General features: G+C 50.9%; 2 protein-coding genes across 18 annotated transcripts in view; one reads left to right on the top strand and one right to left on the bottom strand.

Moving 5' to 3' along the window:
* LOC125701498 (oxidative stress-responsive serine-rich protein 1-like) overlaps nucleotides 1-18,678 on the top strand; it is a 99,231-nt gene that overhangs the window by 42,253 nt on the left and 38,300 nt on the right. The window lies entirely within an intron of this gene.
* LOC125701497 (electron transfer flavoprotein subunit alpha, mitochondrial-like) lies at nucleotides 12,876-16,078 on the bottom strand. The gene has a single exon (XM_048963592.1). It carries the CDS (start codon nucleotides 15,821-15,823, stop codon nucleotides 14,783-14,785), a length of 1,041 nt encoding a protein of 346 aa, XP_048819549.1. The 5' UTR covers nucleotides 15,824-16,078; the 3' UTR covers nucleotides 12,876-14,782.

Here is an 18,678-nt window from a genome sequence, read left to right as displayed (position 1 = left end):
TTTTGAATCCTGAATTAATACCCATGTTGTTGTTCGCGTCATCAATTCTCCTGAATGTATTCCAATTCATTCGTAATAACGGAAAGGAGTCTCTTCCAAAACTAGAGAATGATGATTGGCAGGGAATATGGAGAGGTTTAGGAAAGGTTTTAGAAGCATGGGGACCCGCAGTGTCATGGGATTTTACTCTTGAACACCTGTGGGATCCTGAGAAACTAAGCCAGTATTTGAGTCAGGGACTATGCAGCTTACATAAATCTAAGGAGGTACAACTTATTTGGGGTTTGGCTTGTGCTTACCGTGCCCTATATAATACCATTCGGGAGAGAGAGAGTTTCCGAGCTGAGGTTCAAGCCAAAGGGGAAAATCCCCAAGTCAAATCTAATCAATCACAGGAGACACCAGTAACAATACCAATTGCTCCTGTGGAGGGCAAGAAATGGAAACGAGTGTCTTCGCGTCTTGAACGAAAAAGAGAAGAAGAGGAGGAGGAGGAGGAGGAAGATCCAGGCGAGGGGCCCTCCTCAGAACCACCACCATCGCGAAAGGCAAAAGCGAAAACTAAGAGACATGCAGAAGAGAGTGATGAAGAGGAAGTCTCTATTACTACTCGCCGGCCTCTAAAGATGACTGAAATCCAAGGTTCAAGAAAGGAGTTTACACGGCGCCCAAATGAAACTCTTGTTTCCTGGTTGGTTCGCTGTTGGGACAGTGGGGCCCATAGCTTGTCTCTGGATGGTAATGAAGCTCGCCAACTAGGTGCCATTGCCAGAGATCCAGCTATTGATAGAGGAATTAGTCGGTGTTCGGATGAGGCTGCCTCCCTCTGGGAACGAGTGTTAATAGCCGTGAAGGAAAAGTATCCCTTCAAAAATGGCTTGAAGATTGCGATGAAGAAATGGGATACAGTTGAAAAGGGAATCCAGTATTTGAGGGAAATAGGCGTGGTGGAAATGTTGTATGACCCTAACTTTGTTCCTAACCAACCACACCAAAACCGCGACCCTGAAAAGGTGAGGACAACGCCTGAGATATGGCAGAAAATCGTGACAACAGCACCAGACAAATATGCCGCTACACTAACGTCAGCGTGTGACAGGTACCAGGAACAACAGAGAACGCCCTTAGTTTATGAATTAATTGTTACGCTCCAAAACTACGAACAATTGCTGTCCCCAATTCATTCTGCCGTTGCTGCTATATCAAGAATGATGACGGAGCAAGTGTCTCAACTGATTAACCGTGACAAACCTGTAGCAGTATCAGAGACGCTGGATGAAGATCAGGATAATCAAAAGAGTCTAATGAAGGAGATCAAGGAGATGAAGGCGATGATGCGAGCCCACCTAACTAAAGACGATGAACCTTCCTTCTCACGTGCACCATCAAAGATCTCAGCTGTAAGAAGCAAACGCTCTCCGGCTCAAGTAAGGGGTAATACACCACGAATTGCCTTATGGTATTACCTACGTGACCATGGAGAAGACATGGGGAAGTGGCACGGTCAACCTACTCCTGTACTACGAGCCCGGGTGAAAGAATTACAAGGCAGATCTACCACCAGTGCAGTTGCTCCAGTTACCACAGGTAATGAATAGAGGGGCCCTGCCCTCAGTCGGGGGGGGAAAGGGATAATAGAGTATATTGGACTGTGTGGATTCGATGGCCTGGCACATCAGAACCACTGAAATATAAGGCCCTGGTGGACACTGGTGCACAGTGCACTCTGATGCCCTCGAGTCATGAAGGGACAGAATCAATCCATATTTCTGGAGTGACCGGGGGCTCTCAAGAATTGACTGTGTTGGAGGCTGAGATAAGCCTCACTGGTAAGGACTGGCAAAAACATCCTATTGTGACGGGCCCAGGGGCTCCATGTATACTAGGTATTGATTATCTCAGAAGGGGGCATTTCAAGGATCCTAAGGGGTATCGATGGGCCTTTGGAATAGCTGCTGTGGACACAGACAACATTAAGCAGCTGTCTGTTTTGCCTGGCCTGTCAGAAGATCCATCTGTTGTGGGGCTGCTGCGAGTAAAAGAGCAACACGTACCGATTGCTACAAAAATGGTGCACAGGCGTCAGTACCGCACCAACAGGGATTCTTTGCTCCCCATTCATAAGTTAATTCGTCAACTAGAGAGCCAGGGAGTGATCAGCAAAACTCACTCGCCTTTTAACAGCCCCATATGGCCAGTGCGTAAAGCCAGTGGAGAATGGAGGCTGACGGTGGACTATCGTGGCCTGAATGAAGTCACACCCCCACTGAGTGCTGCTGTGCCGGACATGTTAGAACTCCAGTATGAACTGGAGTCAAAAGCAGCCAAATGGTATGCCACCATTGACATTGCTAATGCCTTCTTTTCCATCCCTTTGGCCAAAGAATGTAAGCCACAGTTTGCTTTCACATGGAGGGGCATTCAGTATACCTGGAACCGTTTGCCCCAGGGGTGGAAACACAGCCCGACCATTTGCCATGGGTTGATTCAAACTGTATTGGAACAGGGCAGTGCTCCTGAGCACCTACAGTACATTGATGACATCATTGTGTGGGGCGATACAGCAGAAGAAGTCTTCACAAAAGGAGAGAGAATGATCCAAATTCTTCTGAGTGCTGGTTTTGCTATTAAGCGAAGCAAAGTGAAAGGACCTGCCCAGGAGATTCAGTTCCTAGGTATAAAGTGGCAAGATGGCCGTCGTCACATCCCAACAGACGTGATGGACAAAATCACTGCTATGTCTCCACCCACTAGCAAAAGAGAGACACAATCTTTTCTGGGTGCAGTGGGCTTTTGGAGAATGCATGTTCCAAACTACAGCCTCATTGTAAGCCCCCTTTATTATGTGACGCGAATGAGAAATGAGTTTACATGGGGCCCTGAGCAGCAGCAGGCTTTTGAACAGATTAAACAGGAGATAGCCCGTGCCGTGGCCCTAGGGCCAGTACGGACTGGACAGGGTATAAAGAACATCCTCTACACTGCTGCTGGAGAGAACGGTCCCACTTGGAGTTTGTGGCAAAGAGCCTCGGGAGAGACCCGAGGCCGACCCCTGGGATTCTGGAGTCGGGCGTACAGAGGGTCTGAAGAGTGCTACACTCCAACTGAGAAGGAGATCTTAGCCGCTTATGAAGGGGTTCGGGCTGCTTCCGAAGTAGTCGGTACTGAAACACAGCTCCTTCTGGCACCTCGACTGCCAGTGCTGAACTGGATGTTTAAAGGAAAGGTTCCCTCCACCCATCATGCTACTGATGCCACTTGGAGTAAGTGGATTGCACTGATTACACAACGAGCACGGATGGGGAACCTCAGCCGTCCAGGAATCCTAGAAGTCATCATGGACTGGCCTGAAGGTAAAAAGTTTGGAACACCACCAGGAGAAGAAGTATCACGTGCTAAAGAAGCCCCACCATACAATGAACTACCAGAGAATGAAAAGAAATATGCCCTGTTCACAGATGGATCGTGTCGTATTGTGGGAAAGCATCGCAGATGGAAAGCTGCTGTGTGGAGCCCCACACGACAAGTTGCAGAGGCCACTGAAGGGAAAGGAGAATCAAGTCAATTTGCAGAGGTAAAGGCTGTCCAACTGGCCTTAGATGTCGCTGAACGGGAGAGGTGGCCAATGCTCTATCTTTACACTGACTCATGGATGGTATCAAATGCCTTATGGGGGTGGTTACAGCAGTGGGAGCAAAATAACTGGCAAAGAAGGGGTAAACCTATTTGGGCTGCTGAACTGTGGAAAGACATTGCTACCCGAACAAAGACTATAGTTGTAAAGGTGCACCATGTAGATGCTCATGTGCCCAAGAGTCGGGCTACTGAAGAACAGCAAAATAACCATCAGGTAGACCGAGCTGCCAGAATTGAGGTGGCTCAAATAGACCTGGACTGGCAGAACAAGGGTGAATTATTTCTGGCTCGGTGGGCCCATGAGACCTCAGGTCATCAAGGGAGAGATGCAACATACAAATGGGCCAGAGACCGAGGGGTGGACTTAACTATGGATGCCATTGCACAGGTTATTCATAACTGTGAAACATGTGCCATCATCAAACAAGCCAAGAGGATGAAACCTCTCTGGGAGGAAGGGCGATGGCAAAAGTACAAATATGGGGAGGCATGGCAGGTTGATTATATCACCTTGCCACGATCTCGCAATGGTAAGCATTATGTGCTCACCATGGTGGAGGCAACCACTGGGTGGCTTGAAACATATGCAGTACCCCATGCTACCGCCCGAAACACCATACTGGGTCTCGAGAAACAAGTCCTGTGGCGACATGGCACCCCAGAAAGGATTGAGTCAGATAATGGGACTCATTTCAAAAATTCTCTTGTAAACACTTGGGCCAAAGATCATGGCATCGAGTGGATTTACCATATTCCCTATCATGCACCAGCCTCTGGTAAAATTGAACGATACAATGGATTGTTAAAAACGATGCTAAAAGCACTGGGTGGCGGAACATTTAAGCACTGGGAGAAGCATTTGGCAGAAGCCACCTGGTTAGTCAATACCAGAGGATCTATCAATCGTGATGGTCCTAACCAATCCAGTTCCCTACATACCGTAGAGGGAGATAAAGTCCCCGTTGTACATGTAAAGAACATGTTAGGAAAGGCAGTTTGGGTTCTTCCAGCTTCTGGAAAAGGCAAACCTCTCCGTGGTACAGTTTTTGCCCAGGGACCAGGATCCACTTGGTGGGTAATGCAGAAGAATGGAGATGTCCAGTGTGTACCACAAGGAAACTTGATGCCGGGGGAGTGCAGTTACTGATTCTATGTATATGTATATAGCCATGTGTGCATTTTAATCATTTTTTGTTTGTTTGTATATATGTATATATATTTTAAGCATGATGTAACGATGTAGAACAAGGGGTGGAATGTCATGGTTCTATGTTTTTTGTTTTTGTTTTGTTTTTTGTTTTTGGGTTTCAGTATTCCACATCAAAACATCATGTAGTGTACGGGGCATTAAAGTGTCACTGCCCCAATCCCAGCTACCTATCCCTGTACATTACAGCAGTCACGGGATCTGGCCCTTCCGGGTGGGGGGGGCGCTCTCTTGCTGCCTGGCAGTGGGTGCTGGAGGGTGCTTTCCTAGCCGTTCCAAGCTTTTCAGGTTTGAATCGGTCCCGGAAACTCTCTCTCTCATCTTGTCTGATTTTTTAATCTCAATTGCAATTAAATTGTATCTATTGTGTTATCTTGTATTCCAATATTATAGTAAAATAAGTTTTCCTCCATAGATTGTTGCCGCTGTTCTTTTCCTCCCTTCCTTCCTTCCCATTTTTGTGGGACTGGGGTGGGGGGGGAGGGCAGAGGCCTGTCGCCCCTGTCACGGACATAGATTGATCTGGTCAAATCCGTGACAGATTTTTGGCGCCCAACGTGGGGCTCGACTGCTTTTTAGCTTTTTGAACGAATCTCTTTTTCTCTCTGCCCTTAGAGAGCTTCTTTAGGGAGCATTATCAGTAGTTCAGGTTTCTGTGCTGGAAAACCTGACCTTGAAAGATTAGGCGTACTGCCAGTGTTCTGGGATATTTGTAAACTTTGAGCACTACTTAGTCTGAGTAGTGCCTTTTTTCCTTTTTTTTTTTCCCCTGCTCTTGTTAGCTTCAATTCATTAACCCTTTTTTAGCAAGCACCAGCGATGAACCCACTCGTTATCGTGGGGGTGCTGGGTAAAGGATTTAAAGCAATGGTGTTAGTCACAACCTACTGGCCAATAATCCATCTCACACTTGTGTGTTGTGGAATTGCATTCATATATAACTACCTAAGGGCACTGATGGAGACACCTATGTTTTACCTATTTGCAATGTGGTATGATTTGAACTTTGGCATCTACATCCCAGAAGGAATGGCTAATTTCTCAAACAACTACATCCCAGAAGGAATGGCTAATTTCACAAACAACTACATCCCAAATGGAATAGCTAATTTTACAAACAACACGATGTTCAGACCAGTCTCCGGGTTTTCTTCTCGGTTTGTCAAACGTTTTTTGAATCCTGAATTAATACCCATGTTGTTGTTCGCGTCATCAATTCTCCTGAATGTATTCCAATTCATTCGTAATAACGGAAAGGAGTCTCTTCCAAAACTAGAGAATGATGATTGGCAGGGAATATGGAGAGGTTTAGGAAAGGTTTTAGAAGCATGGGGACCCGCAGTGTCATGGGATTTTACTCTTGAACACCTGTGGGATCCTGAGAAACTAAGCCAGTATTTGAGTCAGGGACTATGCAGCTTACATAAATCTAAGGAGGTACAACTTATTTGGGGTTTGGCTTGTGCTTACCGTGCCCTATATAATACCATTCGGGAGAGAGAGAGTTTCCGAGCTGAGGTTCAAGCCAAAGGGGAAAATCCCCAAGTCAAATCTAATCAATCACAGGAGACACCAGTAACAATACCAATTGCTCCTGTGGAGGGCAAGAAATGGAAACGAGTGTCTTCGCGTCTTGAACGAAAAAGAGAAGAAGAGGAGGAGGAGGAGGAGGAAGATCCAGGCGAGGGGCCCTCCTCAGAACCACCACCATCGCGAAAGGCAAAAGCGAAAACTAAGAGACATGCAGAAGAGAGTGATGAAGAGGAAGTCTCTATTACTACTCGCCGGCCTCTAAAGATGACTGAAATCCAAGGTTCAAGAAAGGAGTTTACACGGCGCCCAAATGAAACTCTTGTTTCCTGGTTGGTTCGCTGTTGGGACAGTGGGGCCCATAGCTTGTCTCTGGATGGTAATGAAGCTCGCCAACTAGGTGCCATTGCCAGAGATCCAGCTATTGATAGAGGAATTAGTCGGTGTTCGGATGAGGCTGCCTCCCTCTGGGAACGAGTGTTAATAGCCGTGAAGGAAAAGTATCCCTTCAAAAATGGCTTGAAGATTGCGATGAAGAAATGGGATACAGTTGAAAAGGGAATCCAGTATTTGAGGGAAATAGGCGTGGTGGAAATGTTGTATGACCCTAACTTTGTTCCTAACCAACCACACCAAAACCGCGACCCTGAAAAGGTGAGGACAACGCCTGAGATATGGCAGAAAATCGTGACAACAGCACCAGACAAATATGCCGCTACACTAACGTCAGCGTGTGACAGGTACCAGGAACAACAGAGAACGCCCTTAGTTTATGAATTAATTGTTACGCTCCAAAACTACGAACAATTGCTGTCCCCAATTCATTCTGCCGTTGCTGCTATATCAAGAATGATGACGGAGCAAGTGTCTCAACTGATTAACCGTGACAAACCTGTAGCAGTATCAGAGACGCTGGATGAAGATCAGGATAATCAAAAGAGTCTAATGAAGGAGATCAAGGAGATGAAGGCGATGATGCGAGCCCACCTAACTAAAGACGATGAACCTTCCTTCTCACGTGCACCATCAAAGATCTCAGCTGTAAGAAGCAAACGCTCTCCGGCTCAAGTAAGGGGTAATACACCACGAATTGCCTTATGGTATTACCTACGTGACCATGGAGAAGACATGGGGAAGTGGCACGGTCAACCTACTCCTGTACTACGAGCCCGGGTGAAAGAATTACAAGGCAGATCTACCACCAGTGCAGTTGCTCCAGTTACCACAGGTAATGAATAGAGGGGCCCTGCCCTCAGTCGGGGGGGGAAAGGGATAATAGAGTATATTGGACTGTGTGGATTCGATGGCCTGGCACATCAGAACCACTGAAATATAAGGCCCTGGTGGACACTGGTGCACAGTGCACTCTGATGCCCTCGAGTCATGAAGGGACAGAATCAATCCATATTTCTGGAGTGACCGGGGGCTCTCAAGAATTGACTGTGTTGGAGGCTGAGATAAGCCTCACTGGTAAGGACTGGCAAAAACATCCTATTGTGACGGGCCCAGGGGCTCCATGTATACTAGGTATTGATTATCTCAGAAGGGGGCATTTCAAGGATCCTAAGGGGTATCGATGGGCCTTTGGAATAGCTGCTGTGGACACAGACAACATTAAGCAGCTGTCTGTTTTGCCTGGCCTGTCAGAAGATCCATCTGTTGTGGGGCTGCTGCGAGTAAAAGAGCAACACGTACCGATTGCTACAAAAATGGTGCACAGGCGTCAGTACCGCACCAACAGGGATTCTTTGCTCCCCATTCATAAGTTAATTCGTCAACTAGAGAGCCAGGGAGTGATCAGCAAAACTCACTCGCCTTTTAACAGCCCCATATGGCCAGTGCGTAAAGCCAGTGGAGAATGGAGGCTGACGGTGGACTATCGTGGCCTGAATGAAGTCACACCCCCACTGAGTGCTGCTGTGCCGGACATGTTAGAACTCCAGTATGAACTGGAGTCAAAAGCAGCCAAATGGTATGCCACCATTGACATTGCTAATGCCTTCTTTTCCATCCCTTTGGCCAAAGAATGTAAGCCACAGTTTGCTTTCACATGGAGGGGCATTCAGTATACCTGGAACCGTTTGCCCCAGGGGTGGAAACACAGCCCGACCATTTGCCATGGGTTGATTCAAACTGTATTGGAACAGGGCAGTGCTCCTGAGCACCTACAGTACATTGATGACATCATTGTGTGGGGCGATACAGCAGAAGAAGTCTTCACAAAAGGAGAGAGAATGATCCAAATTCTTCTGAGTGCTGGTTTTGCTATTAAGCGAAGCAAAGTGAAAGGACCTGCCCAGGAGATTCAGTTCCTAGGTATAAAGTGGCAAGATGGCCGTCGTCACATCCCAACAGACGTGATGGACAAAATCACTGCTATGTCTCCACCCACTAGCAAAAGAGAGACACAATCTTTTCTGGGTGCAGTGGGCTTTTGGAGAATGCATGTTCCAAACTACAGCCTCATTGTAAGCCCCCTTTATTATGTGACGCGAATGAGAAATGAGTTTACATGGGGCCCTGAGCAGCAGCAGGCTTTTGAACAGATTAAACAGGAGATAGCCCGTGCCGTGGCCCTAGGGCCAGTACGGACTGGACAGGGTATAAAGAACATCCTCTACACTGCTGCTGGAGAGAACGGTCCCACTTGGAGTTTGTGGCAAAGAGCCTCGGGAGAGACCCGAGGCCGACCCCTGGGATTCTGGAGTCGGGCGTACAGAGGGTCTGAAGAGTGCTACACTCCAACTGAGAAGGAGATCTTAGCCGCTTATGAAGGGGTTCGGGCTGCTTCCGAAGTAGTCGGTACTGAAACACAGCTCCTTCTGGCACCTCGACTGCCAGTGCTGAACTGGATGTTTAAAGGAAAGGTTCCCTCCACCCATCATGCTACTGATGCCACTTGGAGTAAGTGGATTGCACTGATTACACAACGAGCACGGATGGGGAACCTCAGCCGTCCAGGAATCCTAGAAGTCATCATGGACTGGCCTGAAGGTAAAAAGTTTGGAACACCACCAGGAGAAGAAGTATCACGTGCTAAAGAAGCCCCACCATACAATGAACTACCAGAGAATGAAAAGAAATATGCCCTGTTCACAGATGGATCGTGTCGTATTGTGGGAAAGCATCGCAGATGGAAAGCTGCTGTGTGGAGCCCCACACGACAAGTTGCAGAGGCCACTGAAGGGAAAGGAGAATCAAGTCAATTTGCAGAGGTAAAGGCTGTCCAACTGGCCTTAGATGTCGCTGAACGGGAGAGGTGGCCAATGCTCTATCTTTACACTGACTCATGGATGGTATCAAATGCCTTATGGGGGTGGTTACAGCAGTGGGAGCAAAATAACTGGCAAAGAAGGGGTAAACCTATTTGGGCTGCTGAACTGTGGAAAGACATTGCTACCCGAACAAAGACTATAGTTGTAAAGGTGCACCATGTAGATGCTCATGTGCCCAAGAGTCGGGCTACTGAAGAACAGCAAAATAACCATCAGGTAGACCGAGCTGCCAGAATTGAGGTGGCTCAAATAGACCTGGACTGGCAGAACAAGGGTGAATTATTTCTGGCTCGGTGGGCCCATGAGACCTCAGGTCATCAAGGGAGAGATGCAACATACAAATGGGCCAGAGACCGAGGGGTGGACTTAACTATGGATGCCATTGCACAGGTTATTCATAACTGTGAAACATGTGCCATCATCAAACAAGCCAAGAGGATGAAACCTCTCTGGGAGGAAGGGCGATGGCAAAAGTACAAATATGGGGAGGCATGGCAGGTTGATTATATCACCTTGCCACGATCTCGCAATGGTAAGCATTATGTGCTCACCATGGTGGAGGCAACCACTGGGTGGCTTGAAACATATGCAGTACCCCATGCTACCGCCCGAAACACCATACTGGGTCTCGAGAAACAAGTCCTGTGGCGACATGGCACCCCAGAAAGGATTGAGTCAGATAATGGGACTCATTTCAAAAATTCTCTTGTAAACACTTGGGCCAAAGATCATGGCATCGAGTGGATTTACCATATTCCCTATCATGCACCAGCCTCTGGTAAAATTGAACGATACAATGGATTGTTAAAAACGATGCTAAAAGCACTGGGTGGCGGAACATTTAAGCACTGGGAGAAGCATTTGGCAGAAGCCACCTGGTTAGTCAATACCAGAGGATCTATCAATCGTGATGGTCCTAACCAATCCAGTTCCCTACATACCGTAGAGGGAGATAAAGTCCCCGTTGTACATGTAAAGAACATGTTAGGAAAGGCAGTTTGGGTTCTTCCAGCTTCTGGAAAAGGCAAACCTCTCCGTGGTACAGTTTTTGCCCAGGGACCAGGATCCACTTGGTGGGTAATGCAGAAGAATGGAGATGTCCAGTGTGTACCACAAGGAAACTTGATGCCGGGGGAGTGCAGTTACTGATTCTATGTATATGTATATAGCCATGTGTGCATTTTAATCATTTTTTGTTTGTTTGTATATATGTATATATATTTTAAGCATGATGTAACGATGTAGAACAAGGGGTGGAATGTCATGGTTCTATGTTTTTTGTTTTTGTTTTGTTTTTTGTTTTTGGGTTTCAGTATTCCACATCAAAACATCATGTAGTGTACGGGGCATTAAAGTGTCACTGCCCCAATCCCAGCTACCTATCCCTGTACATTACAGCAGTCACGGGATCTGGCCCTTCCGGGTGGGGGGGGCGCTCTCTTGCTGCCTGGCAGTGGGTGCTGGAGGGTGCTTTCCTAGCCGTTCCAAGCTTTTCAGGTTTGAATCGGTCCCGGAAACTCTCTCTCTCATCTTGTCTGATTTTTTAATCTCAATTGCAATTAAATTGTATCTATTGTGTTATCTTGTATTCCAATATTATAGTAAAATAAGTTTTCCTCCATAGATTGTTGCCGCTGTTCTTTTCCTCCCTTCCTTCCTTCCCATTTTTGTGGGACTGGGGTGGGGGGGGGAGGGCAGAGGCCTGTCGCCCCTGTCACGGACATAGATTGATCTGGTCAAATCCGTGACAGAAGAAAGCTCCCTCTTCCCATTTAAAAGAGGGCAAATTGTGCCCCTCGCTCTCTTCGCTGCTGGTATGGCAGCCAGAGCTCTCAGAGCGAGTGCGTTGGCCGGGGCAGCGGTGACCAAGGTGACGGCTGTGATGCGGCGAAGGTTCTAAAATGGCAGCCGCACTGCTGGCAATGGCGTTCCACATAGCATGAGGAGGGGGCTACAGGACAGGGCAGGAAGATTTCTCAGAGTAGTGGGACACGTTAACAACGAGCTTTCCAAACGCTGCCAAGCTTCAGAACAAAGCCTGCAAGGTGTTGAAAGCACCAGATCGCAGTGACAGCGGCATGGAGGAATTGAATGGCCACAGCAGAGCCTGAAAGATGGCATGGCGGTCGTTTGATAGCAAGTGAGTGTGGGTGTGATGGATGGAGCACGGGCTGGATGAGGAAGTGGCTGGATGATGGTGGCACTCCGAGCTGCAGTCAGCGGCTCAGTGTCCATGGAGCGCCGTGAGGAGTGGCATTCCTCAGGGATGGGTGCTGGGACTGGTGATGGGGCCGGTGCCATCGAACGTCTTTATGGGCGGCGTGGACAGTGGGATCGTGTGCATCCTCATCAAGTTTGCAGGCGATACAAGCTGAGTGGTGCAGGGGACACGTTAGAGGGAAGGGATGCTATCCAGAGGAACGTGGACGCAGTTAGAGGTGGGCCCATGGCATCGTCAGGAAGTTCACCGAGGCCGAGAGCAAGGTCCTGCCTTTGGGTCGGGGCAATGTCAAGCAGGGCTACGGGGTGGGCGGAGAATGGCTTGAGAGCGGCCTCGTGGAGAAGGATTTGCTAGCGTGGACTGAGGAGAGATTGGGCGTGAGCTGGCAAGGTGTGCTTGCTGCCCAGAAGGCCGACGGAGGCCTGGGTTGCATCAAGAGAAGCGTGGCCAGCAGGTCGAGGCGATTGTGCCCCTCTGCTCTCATGAGACCCCACTTGGAGTACTGTGTGGTTGTGGAGCCCTGAGCACAAGCAGGACATGGAGCTGTTGGAGCAGGTCCAGAGGGGGGCCACAAAGATGATCCGAGGGCTGGAACAGCTCCCCTAGGACAACGGGGTGAGAGAGCTGGGGCTCTTCAGCTTGGGGAAGAGAAGGCCCTGAGGTGACCTTCTAGCAGCATTCCTGGACTGAAGGGGGTCTACAGGAAAGCTGGGGGGTTCTTGTTATAAAGGCGGGTAGCGCCAAGGGGAAATGGCTTTGAACTGGAAGAGTGTAGGCTTAGACCAGCTATTAGGAAGAAATTCCCTGCTGTGAGGCTGGTGAGGCACTGGGACAGGTTGCCCAGTGAGGCTGTGAATGTCCCCACGTGGGAGGCCTTCAGGGCCAGGCTGGATGGGGCTGTGAGCAGCCTGGTGTAGAGGGAGATGTCCCTTCGTGCCGCAGGGGCTGGGAATGAGATGATCTTAGAGGTCCCTCCCAAAACAAAGCAAACCATTGTGTGACTGTATGAAACTGTATACAGTTTTTCTTTTTATTAGACAACTAAAGTGTGTGATGTAAGAAACTGTTTGATGAAACACAAAACAGTAATCATGTGGCACAAACGCGCTGTGAAATTTGTGATAACGGTTAGCTTTGTGATCGGCACTGAGGTTCACTTAGGAATACATCATTTGTGCCACGGCAGACATTTTCATGGAATATATAAACAGTGTTCCAGGTATCCTGTGACATCTTCCACTGTTACATTATTTACATAGGTGTGAGCCTGCTCAGAGTAAGATGTGGGAGAACCCCAGGAGGCTGTTCAGACAAAGATCTGTTAAGCACGGATAAGGAATGGAAAACATTTTCTTTGGAACGTCTAAATAGTGTTCCAGGTATCCCGTTATGTCTTCAGCAGTCGTGTCATGTACGTAAGTGTGGGCCTCCTCAGAGTAGAGCACAGGGAACGGGAGAAGGCTGTTCCGCACAGGGATCTGCTAGGCATGGATAAGGAAAGGAGATGCAAGGTTTGGCTGGTGTGTGCGTTAGCATGAAGTGATGAGGGCAGAGCGAGGCAGGTCTCTTGTGACAGAGCGCAGTGTCTCCTGCTAGAGCCATGAATCCCCAGCGTGCTCAGAGCTGTTCCCTGCCGCCATGTCAGCCCACATCCCCTGCTGGGGACAGCGTGCTGCCAACATATGCCGGGTCAGCTGCTCTCCATAGGGACCGGGCAGCAGCACGGAGCAATGTGAGGACTGCAGCCCCACGCAGCAGTGTGCACCAGGGACGCGGGGCTGCCCCATCTGTGGGGCCGCTGCTGTGAGGGCTCCTCTGTGGGGCTCTGGTGTCTGTCTGTCTGTCTGCCATCCCAGCGGCAAGGAAGTGCGGCACCTCTGCTGAGCACGATGGCGGCCGGCCGGGAGAGGACAGCAGCTGAGCTGGCATGGTGCCTGTGCTTGGGGAGCTATTTAGAGATGTTTTTGATGCCTCCGCCGCAAGGCTGATGGATGCTGGGGCGAGAGTCTTGATGCCACAGCCAAAGCTCCGTGCTGGGCTTTGAAGTCTCCCAGCGGAGCATCCCAGCGTGGCAGCCTGCAGATCTGGGATGACATGGACTAAGGGGCTGGAGATGCTACTTGCCAAAGCAGCTGCGTGAGGAGCGGCCTCGGACCTCAGCGTCCCAGCTTCAGCCCTGCTCCAAGGGGAGGACACAGGAGTTCCCTCTCAGCCGTCCCTTCCTCTGCATCTCTGTCACTCTGTCCCCAGCGTGCAGAGCCTGGTGAGATGCCACCGCACACCATGGGCTCCCAAGCCATGGAGATGGGAGGAGTGGTTCAGTTTGGGAGCATAGACTCTAGGACAGAAGGGCAAACCCAGCTGCAGCTCTCCCAAATCCCCCTTGCAGGATTTGCAAGGGATGTCTGAGGATTTCTGCTGGAAATCCTTCATCTTGATAGCAAAGCGTGAGAACTGGATGTGGGCGAGCCAAACCTTTGTGGGAGGAAATGGGTGCATTTGGCCACCGACATTCAAATCTGCCCTAGGTTTGTGCTGAGACGAAGCCCGGCACGCAGCTGTGCCCCCGTTACCTCCTGTGAAGTTCCTCTCCATGTAGTCGATGATCTGGTTGTAGTCACTGATGATGTTGTCCCGGTGGATGATGACGGGCACCTCCTCGCCCAGGTTGAGCTGCATGAACCAGGTTGCCTTTGGTTTCTTCACCGTCTCCCAAGTCTCCCAAGGGACGTGAAGCCGGCCGGTTTCCACTCCAATCCTTTATTACTGTTATTCCTTCATACCACCTCTGTCCCCACCTCCACCCGTACCAAGCACTGCCCAGCACAAACATACACTGACACCAGTACTCTCCAGTAATCTTGGGGTTGTGCTGTCATTACTGCCCAGCCCAACTGCAGCCACTGCAGTTGCTCACTTCTTCTTCAGGAGCTCCGTCATCTCAGGCACTGCCTGAAATAAGTCTGCCACCAGTCCATAGTCGGCCACTTGGAAAATTGGAGCTTCTGGATCCTTGTTAATAGCAACAATGGTCTTGCTGTCCTTCATCCCAGCCAAGTGTTGGATTGCTCCAGATATTCCCACAGCAATATAGAGTTCTGGTGCTACTATTTTACTCGTCTGTCCAACTTGCATGTCATTAGGAACAAAGCCAGCACCTACAGCTGCACGGGAAGCTCCAACTGCAGCATTCAATTGGTCCGCAAGATCATACAGCAACTTAAAATTTTCCCCACTCTTTAAGCCTCTTCCACCTGATACAACCACTCTTGCACTCGTAAGCTCAGGCCGGTCACTTTTTGACAGCTTCTGCTCAATCCATTCCGACAGACCAACAGGTGCTGGAGGGGTCACTTTCTCCACACTGGCGCTGCCGCCGCTCGTTGGTGCAGCCTCAAAAGATGTTCCCCGTACAGAAAACACTTTAACTGCTTCATCACACTGGACGGTGCAAAGAACTTTCCCTGCATAGATAGTTCTCACAAAAGTGTTGGGTGATTTGATCTCAATGATGTCAGAAACAGGAGCAACATCCAGCTTCGCAGCCACTCTGGGAATAAGATTCTTCCCAAAGGCAGATGCTCCAGCACAAATGTGAGTGTATTTAAATTGTTTCTGAGTTTCCAAAACCAAGGGAGTCAGCTCCTCTGCCAGAAATCCCTTGAATAGGTCGTGCTGAGCCACAAGCACTTTTGCAACACCCTGCACCTTGCTGAGCTCTTGTGCTACCTTGTCACAACTGGTTCCAGCAACCAAACAGGAAACTTCGCCTCCGAGACGTTTTGCTGCAGTGACTGCATTGAGTGTAATGGGTGTAAGAGTCTCATTGTTGTGTTCTGCTATGACCAACGTACTCTGAAGCCTCTGAAACTGGTGCAGCAGCGATGCCGCCCTCCTCATGCCCCGCGCCGTCGCCGCCGCCCGCAACATGGCTCCGCCGTTGCACATTTGCATCTACCTGGCTACGTACGTGTTCACGGCCTTGCTGCTGCTGTGCCGTATGGCACCAAGCACAGCAATAAAGCACGCAGAAAGCCCATCTGCTGAGGACAGGGGGATGAGCTGGGCTCACGCCTAAGCACTGCTTACTGCAAAGGAAGGCACACCTACCTGGCAACGGCCACGCAGGATGCTCGACACACACTCACACACTGTTCTCCTGGGGCCCAACGCAACGGCGCAGCCACTCACACTCTGCTCCTCGACGGTCTGCAACACAAAAGTCACAAGCTGGAAATTCAATCCATCCAAGATGCCATCGGGCCTCCGTGCTCACGGCACTCGCACTCATGTCTTCCGATGATCAATCAGGCGTGTGCTTACCGAGTGAGCGCTGCTCACTGCCACTCGACACCAGCAATCTACCCCTAACTGTCAAGTATGAACAGGAACCTATGCCTAACACTAAAAGACTACAAGTAACCTATGCCTAACTCTAACTCAAGAACAGGAACCTATGCCTAACACTAAAAGACTACAAGTAACCTATGCCTAACTCTAACATACGAACAATAACCTACTCCTAACACTAACCACTAAAATCAACAACAACAACAAGAACTAAACTGTAACTCCCGCAGCATTTAAATGGGAAGAGGAGAACTTGGCTCCCCAGGAGGCTCGGAGGAGGAGCTGATGGAAACTCATGCCACCCAGCTAATGCTGGGGGCGGGGGGCCGCGCAGCGGGTAGGGAGCCGAGCGCCTGGACCAGTGGCGGTGGGACGGCGCCGATGCGGGGCCTGGCACGGTGGTGTGGTGCCAGGCCAGCTGTGCCGCAGGCGGATCCACCTCCATGGGCTCATCTGGAGGTGGATCCACCTCCATGGGCTCATCTGCAGGTGGATCCACCTCCATGGGCTCCACGGAGGTGGTCACCGCGCTGGCCCAGGCGCGATGGAAACGCACTCTCTGCCCCCTCCTCCGCTTGATCTTAAGGGCGGCCCCCCTCCTCCTCTTCGCTTCTGGGAAGCCAAGCTCCCTCTTCCCATTTAAAAGAGGGCAAATTGTGCCCCTCGCTCTCTTCGCTGCTGGCATGGCGGCCAGAGCTCTCAGAGCGAGTGCGTTGGCCGGGGCAGCGGTGACCAAGGTGACGGCTGTGATGCGGCGAAGGTTCTAAAATGGCAGCCGCACTGCTGGCAATGGCGTTCCACATAGCATGAGGAGGGGGCTGCAGGACAGGGCACCGGACGGCAGCTAGAAGGCGCTCCCTGTGCCCAGCGGGCAGCCCTTCTCTCCGGCAAGCAAGAGGCCACACAGGAGCCGGCCCCGAGAAAAGGGCCCTCGGCCTCCTTCATCCTCTCCCTTCTTCCACACGGGAATCTGTTGGGGCTGGGACACGCAGCACACAGTGCCATGTTCAGGGGCCTCCCGAGCCCAGCGCCAACAACAGCAGGCTCCAAAGCGCACCTGACTACGCCTGCCTCCTGGCACACACAAGCTCCGCTTTCCACCTTAGCATCCAGCGCCTCTTCTTGCGCCTCACGGCTGGGGATTCAACCATTCCCTACTATCAATACCGCCAGCTGCATTTTCATTACAATCACTCTGACTCCATTCCACATCCGCGCACAATGCTGGCACACACACACGGGGCCACCCTGGCTCACCGATGCTTCGCGGGGACCCGCACAACAGCATGAGCCAAGCAGGCAGAAACGTGCCGTGCTCCTGACTGATGGCAGTCTTACAATCTCCCTCTCCCTCCCTCCCACTCTACTAAGGCAGCACTTCTCCCAAGCAACAAACACAATCACACACAACTGCAGCCCTGGCTCGTCCCGACAAGGGACGTCCCGACGAAGCACATCTTCACAAACCTTCTTCCAGCTCCGCACCCTCTGGCCAACACAGCACCCACGCGCCTTGCTCCACTGCCCGCCCGGGCTTTGCTGGCGACAACTAGGCCCTACGGGGCCTCCTCCTTCACACACCCCAAACACCAACACAGCTCCGCACTCGCACGGCCTTCCCTGAGAGGAAGCTGCCCCCCGACCCCGCACCACTCGCCGGCGCCGCACGCATCGCCTCTGCGTGCCGGCAGCACCGCCAGCTCCTCCCCCGAGCGCCCCTCCATGCCCCCGCACCCAGGCCCGACCCCGCTCCCAGCACACAGCCCGCTCCTCCCGGCCCCGCTCACCGGCCCGGCGCCGCCATGCCGCGCTGCCCCGGAAGTGCTCTCCGCCGGCACGAAGCACTTCCTGCCCCGGCCCTACCAACCGCCTGCGGCGTCACGTTGCTGAGGGCGGCCTGGGGGCGGCCCGGGGCCTGGAGGAGGGGGAGCGGCAGCTGGGGGGGTCCGCTGCCGGATTCCCCTCGGGTGGCGCCGGCGGCATGCAACTTGTCTTCTTCTCCTTTTCTGCCTTTTCCCCCTTTTGCTTTCCTTTGCCTTTCTTTCCTTTTCCTTGCTTCTTTTTTCTCTTCCTTTCCTTTTCTCTTTCTCTCTTCCCCTTCACGTTTCCCTTTTTCTTTCATTTCTTACTTTCTTCCCCTCCCCGCTCCGCCATGCCTCTCCCCTCCCCTCCCCACCCCTCCCCTCCCCTCCCCTCCCCTCCCCTCCCCTCCCGTCTCTTCTGTTTGCTTTCTGTCCACACTCAGTCTGCACACCTCCAATGGACATGCCTGGAGAAGATCACCTAAGCAGGCAATAAATGGCTTGTGCTGTGCTTCACTGCTTTGTGCTCTTGAAAGACACTGATTTGTTTTGCCCTTTCCTAAGCCCCAAGTATCAGGAGGGCCCGGCTGGCTTTGCTGCGGAGCCTTATCACCCCACAGTCTGAAGACTTGGCGGAAAAGCTCAGCAGCTCCGTAG

This window comes from Lagopus muta, chromosome 16 (genome assembly GCF_023343835.1).
Source record: "Lagopus muta isolate bLagMut1 chromosome 16, bLagMut1 primary, whole genome shotgun sequence".
Lineage (NCBI taxonomy): Eukaryota > Metazoa > Chordata > Aves > Galliformes > Phasianidae > Lagopus > Lagopus muta.
The sequence above is the reverse complement of the archived record's forward strand: the minus strand, read 5'-3'. Positions and strand labels throughout refer to the sequence as shown.

Excerpts from the sequence above, each read along its gene's own strand:
- LOC125701497 (XM_048963592.1), bottom strand. The coding sequence starts at position 15,823 with ATGCAAATGTGCAACGGCGGAGCCATGTTGCGGGCGGCGGCGACGGCG.